Source organism: Corvus brachyrhynchos, unplaced genomic scaffold (genome assembly GCF_000691975.1).
Source record: "Corvus brachyrhynchos isolate BGI_N302 unplaced genomic scaffold, ASM69197v1 scaffold319, whole genome shotgun sequence".
Lineage (NCBI taxonomy): Eukaryota > Metazoa > Chordata > Aves > Passeriformes > Corvidae > Corvus > Corvus brachyrhynchos.
In genome coordinates this window covers 501,366-507,365 of record NW_008246065.1, presented here as the reverse complement: position 1 = coordinate 507,365, position 6,000 = coordinate 501,366, and the positions used below count along the sequence as shown (strand labels likewise).

General features: G+C 41.8%; 1 protein-coding gene across 11 annotated transcripts in view; it reads right to left on the bottom strand.

Annotated features, from left to right (window-relative positions):
* Positions 1 to 6,000, bottom strand: part of FGFR2 (fibroblast growth factor receptor 2) — an 80,755-nt gene that overhangs the window by 4,742 nt on the left and 70,013 nt on the right. For all 11 annotated transcript variants that reach the window (XM_017746839.1, XM_017746838.1, XM_017746841.1 and 8 more), the window contains 4 exons: positions 4,477 to 4,599; positions 3,120 to 3,190; positions 1,232 to 1,369; positions 323 to 428 (listed from right to left, as the gene is read on the bottom strand). In XM_017746839.1, coding sequence (XP_017602328.1) covers positions 323 to 428; positions 1,232 to 1,369; positions 3,120 to 3,190; positions 4,477 to 4,599 — 438 coding nt within the window. The remainder of the gene's footprint in view (positions 1 to 322; positions 429 to 1,231; positions 1,370 to 3,119; positions 3,191 to 4,476; positions 4,600 to 6,000) is intronic.

The following is a 6,000-nucleotide window of genomic DNA, read 5'->3' as shown; positions in this document are numbered from 1 at the left end:
CTGCTGAAACACGAACACTGCCCCCCAGCCTGCCACACGCAGTCCCTCAACGCTGCTATGCTGAAAACATCCAGAGATGCAGCAAGAAATAACCAAAAACTGCTCAAAGATGTGTTTCTTTTTAGTTACATAATTCCAGGCATAGTGGCAAGAGACCGAGGATTTCATAGGATACATAGTTTAGCTGCTTGTAACCTCAGAGGGCAATGACAAACAGAACAAGAAGTGAACTTGAGCAGGATTTCATAATTGAATAAATTCCATCTGTCTCCTGAACCATTTGTCCCAATCAGCAGCTTATGGGGGGAAACAATTTACCTACCTCATTAGTTGTGAGAGTGAGAATCCGATCCAAGTCCTCCACCAACTGTTTGAAAGTGGGTCTGTGAGAAGGCACAGCATGCCAGCAGTCTCTCATCATCATATAGCTGTAAGAAATACACATTTGCTTGGCTTAATTAAAATCACGCGTCCTCCTCACAAACCTTTTCACGCACAGTCAGTGCCTGCCCCTCACAAGGGAAGCAGACAGCACACACAGCTCCACTCATGGACCACTGAATCCCCAGACCTGGGCAGCACTCCCTGCCTGCAGAGGGGCTTTCTACTCCTGTCTCTCCCTTGCTCAGTGTCTAAATTACCTTCTTGTGGGCTCAGTTCTGTGGCCCAGACACTTCAAAGGTAATAAATTACACACGTGTCAGTATTTTTTGCATGTTAGGGATTGCACTCTTTGTGGAGAAATCAAAATGGGGAAAATAATAAATACAGTTAAGGTCTGTATTGAAATACCAGAAGTCACACTCCCACAACACCAGGAGATAATGCTGTGTTAACACAGAACTTCCCAGATGTATTTTTTTGGGTACAAAAGCAGCCTGATGTACCTCACATTTGATTAGTGGTATGTGCAACATTTATGGATTTCCATGTTAGTAACATAAAAATCAAACAAATGTGGGCGTAAAAACACTGACAGAGACTGGCTTGTAGATGATTTCTTCTTTCTGCAATAGGATCACAGCAGGGTGTGCAAAGAGGGATCCTCTGCCAAACATTTCCTGAAATCCTTCCCATCCCTTTTCCTTACACATCTATACCCTCACAAAAATCCATAATTTTAGAGTCGAGCACTTCTGAAAGTGTTTGATTCTTCTGGGGGTAGCATTAGACATGTGAATTCAGTGCAGCTGTGCCCTTCAACCCTGGTACAGCAAATCAGGGTCCTTACAGTTCATTGGTGCAGTTGGCAGGTTTATCCATTCGGTGCCCTTCTTTAAGCAGCTTAAAAAGTTCCTCCACTGGAATTCCTGGGTAGGGTGACCCTCCTAAGGTGAAGATCTCCCACATTAACACACCAAATGACCAACTGCAAACCAAAGAGAAAACTGCATTAGTAGATCTGCCTAGCTGCTGAAAACAGACAATCCCAGTCCCTTGTAAGAGTTAAACCAGCCCATGCCCAGGTCTGCCTGCCCGGAACAGGACAGGGGTCTGGGAAGTGCATCAGATGCATGGACAGCATATAGGATGGGGACTGACCCCAGCATGCTCCCAAACGCCCTCTTTGCCTCTGTCTGGTGTGCTCTGAGCAGCTGGGGGCTACTGCCCAGCACTGCATCTTCAAAGCTTAATGACTTACAGAGCACTAACAGCTCCGCTGGGGCACAATTATGTGGCAGGATATTTTGGAAAAAGCAGACTGTTCAAAACAAAAATATTTTGCATCACCCTGCCTTTCTTTCTTTCTTTTTTTTTTTTCCTTTTGTTGCTAACTTCTGCTAGGGAATGAAGGGGGATAATTTTAAGCCAGTTTTCCTGCCTCATCCTGCCTGGCTGGCAAGCTGGGGCTGGCTGGCAGGTGAGCACCAGCACAAAGCCTGCACTGGGCTCCCCAGCTCCTCTCAGCTCCCCCAGCTCTGCAGCACGGTATTTTAGTAAACCGTTTGCACAAACTTACAATAATATTTTCTTTAGCCATCTTCAAAGCCACCATGGGGCCAAGAGTCTCCAAGTCCCAGCACTGAAATCCTTGTGCTCCCTGGCTGCTGAGGAGCTCAGACTGACTCTCAGTCCCGAGTGAAGTAGTTTACTTCACATTCACTTAAATATTTTGCCAAGATGTTATTTTAAAACACAAGTTTGATCCACCCTTAACCTGTGTATATAGTTTCCTTTGTAAATGATGTAGAGATTGCAGGAAACGCCTCGGTAAATGGTTTTCTTAAGGAGAGAACAGCTTGGAAAGTGCACCCAGGTTAAAGAAAGAGGAGATACTTCTTATTTTCTCCATCCTGCCCTTTTCCTTTTTAACCCTGCACTGATGTGCATAACCTTTTGCACCTCTGCTGGGAAGCATCCAGCCCTTTACAGTTAACAGCTTCTCTTGGAGAAATAAAAACCAGGATCTTCATCTGTACTGCATAAGAAATACACCTCTACTTCAAGCACAATGCACACAGAACTGTAACAGGAAGCAGCACAAACCCTGAGCAGTTGCATCAGCCAATGGCTCTGTGCACACATTAAAAGATTTTTGAAGTGTCAGAGTCCAATGATTCCCTATTACATGTGAAGTACTGCTGGGGAGCAACACCACTTCTGAAAATCAGAGAAAACTTTTCCAGCATACCCAGCCTATGTTTTATTACACTAAGATTAAGATTTTTGATCTTAGCACAGATTTTTAAAAAGAAGTTTTCAGGAACTTTCTTTTTTTCGTTCTTTTCTCTCTCTCCTCTTTTTTAAAACCTGAAGGAAGTCCAGAGTATGTCAAAAGGCAAGCAAATTAGATAGACTCTTTGTAGCTGCACATCCGTAAATAAGTTCAAGGGGGGAAACTTCCGCAGTGACAGAAGGAGGTTAGCATTTTCCACCTTTCATGTGCTTTGAAGCTGGGCAGATTAGTAACAGAGCACTGGTTAGCAGTCTACCATAAAATCCTCACTTTCTAAGGGCAAGTCCTGTTCCATCTATTAATATGTGAAACAGAATGAAAACTCTTAAAGGTAAAGGACAACAGCAAAACACATTTGAAATACCCCAAACTTTAACAAACGCAAAGCAAAACAACCCCCTCCTTCCCACCCCCAAAACCCCATTGAAATCAGGCCACTTACACATCACTTTGATGTGTGTAAACTCTGTCAAACAGAGCTTCTGGAGCCATCCACTTTACTGGAAGCCGTCCCTGTGAGTTTGGAGGGGAAGAGAAATTAAAATGGCAGCAATTTACAGGATGATTTCTCTAAGAGCAGTCTGCTAATGCAAACCAGCACATAAATTACCTTTAGCATTTTCAGTAAGAAAATAGTAAAATGGGCTAAAGTACAGACACTATTATAAAAATGGATATAAGCATTGAAGGTAAAATTAAAAGCATTGAGAGTTCCTAAAATTTCCCAGACTGCTTGCTAGGAGAATGATAGGATAAGCAATCAAAATCAAAAGTATCATTCTGCTATAGCTCTTTAAAGGCAAAAAACCCACAATTAATAAACTTCTGAAAAACAAGCTTGCCTGCAAATATAAATTGATTACTAAACTCAATAATTTTGTTTTCCTGTCCCTTTTTAGGGTCCCAAAGCTCACAGTAAGAGCTGCCTGTTGCTTTGCACACACACAGAGCCCAAGAACTGCACCAAGTCTGAAATGAAAAGGTTCAATTCTCTCCAGTGCTGCTGTACATGGTGGTTCTGGCTTTTGGAAGTAGGCAGATGTTACCATTAAAATGCCACTAATTGCTTTTTGATTTTCATAAATAAGCCACTTAACATGATTGTTACTAAGAAGTCATATTTATACATATAAAATCTGTAGAACTCAATGAGTTCTGCAGAGCTCCCATCAAAATCCAAGTGCAGCTCAGCAGGACCTTAAGAGGCCCCCTGAGGAGTTCAAACTAGGTATCAATGCTATATCCAAAATGTTTTATCTTCTTGATTTGGTACAGGCTAAGCAGCAAAACACTGACAGTGTGGGGAATACAAATCAATTTTCTCAACCTCTAGCCCCACTCTGAGATCACCACCACAACCTGTCCCTAACAAGCTAAGTACAGGCACAGGCAGAAGGCAGAATGGGACATCACCACAAGTAAACAGGATTTTTATTGTGGTTAATGCTGGCATTGTTTGTACAGCATTTTTCAAGATCCTAGGTTGGGTACTAAACCAGCTGGAATCAACAGCAATGTTTCCACTTATTACAAGTGACTGGAGTCAGGGACACAATAAAAAAAAGGTTCTTGTATTTTAGCATTTCTAATCCTACAATATGCAGCCTCTTTGCTTATCTTTTTAACGAACTATCACTGTAAGAGGAGACAGAAATGCTCATGTCCTTGATCCCTGCCTTTTGTCTGGGATGAAAAGTGAGGCTGCTGTACAAGAAGCCCATTAAGTTTACAACCATAGCTCTGAAATGAATCACTGAAAGAAACACTTGTTTCCAGAGATTAGAAAACCATCCACTTACATTAGTAGTCTTTTTATAATAATCTATATTGTTGATGTCTCTGGCTAAACCAAAGTCTGCTATTTTCATGACATTGTTTTCGGTTACTAAAACATTTCTTGCAGCCAAGTCTCGATGGATGCACTGGAAAAAAAAAGAAGAAGAAAAAAACAGCCCACTGAAATAAATTGCTGCAAAAGTGGAAGTGCTTCAACACCATAACTAAATCTCCTTTATGGATTTTAACCTAAATGACAAGGTGGGAAAGCCACACATTTACTACAAGGCTGTGAAATATGATTTTCTTAATTACTGCAATCCATCCCCTCAGCTGGTGTTTTCAAGCTGAACAATGGCCCTAAGGAGTGTCTTAGAAAGTCCTGGTCCACTTAAATGTGCATTTTTGCTAAGGCTGAAAGCTGGGTGGTGACCCAAGTTGTGCCAAGCATCCACTCTCTGTTACATGTGCCCAGGTACATATTTCCTTACAAATCCTGTTAATGAACATTTTTATTGTGTTGCTTTTCTTAAATTATATTGTCTCACCAGAGCTAAAACCTGACAGCCAGACTGGATCAGTGCAACCATTTTTAGTATTAAAGATATGAATACAATTGTAAACTAGATGTCTAGGGTGTGTGTAACTACTTCAACCACAAGACTGTAAGAATTTAATTATGAAAAGGCAAAGAAAAAATCAGGGTTTGACTGTTTGTTTTTAAGACAGCTTTGATAGTGAAACTAAACCTATTACCTCCTGAGAGATGTTTCCTTCATGTCAGCATTATCCTGACACTGAGGGGACTCTATGACTGCTCTGGATATTATTTCTGTGTTCAAATATTACTAGGGTTGATACCAGGTGGCAATGGGGCCACGGTAGGAAGCATTGCATTTGGAATCCCATCAGGATATTTGATTTATTTTCAAGTTAAAAAAAAACCTTTTCTCCTCCTCAATTTTGGATTACTCTTGATGTTGTATGTTTTATTCCAGCATGTGCTGGAAATGGGATACTGTTTCTAAGTACCACCGCTTGTAAGGCAAAAACTTCTAATAAGCAAAGGGTAGGTGAACAAACATCACCTTCACCTTTTTCTTTTACTGAAGTCTCAGTGAGCCACTTACTGGATTGAAATAACAAGAACACTGCCTTTCTCACAGCTCCTGCATGATGGGAATACCATGAGAAGAGCAGCTCTCTCATTATTCCAGCTCTGTAAATGGATCCCTAAGGGGAGAAGAATGGGTGGAGTACAAACAGAAGTGGTGGGGTACCTGGAGCACAGGAATGCACAGGTCTACTGTGTGCTGCCCCTGTTCTCCCTCTGTCTTGTGCAATGCCTCTCATTCTGTCCAGCTCAGCCCAGCACCAATCAAGTGTTTTTGCAAATAAAAAAGGCTGCAGTGGCTCTTGTAAGTGTCCTACAGCAGCACTTCAGAGCTCCTCAGGAGGACACTTACTCTCAAGACTACCGATCAAAAGATTTATGTTTTCCTTTCACATCAGCTCTATTTTCTTGGGACGTGGCTCACTGCCAGGCA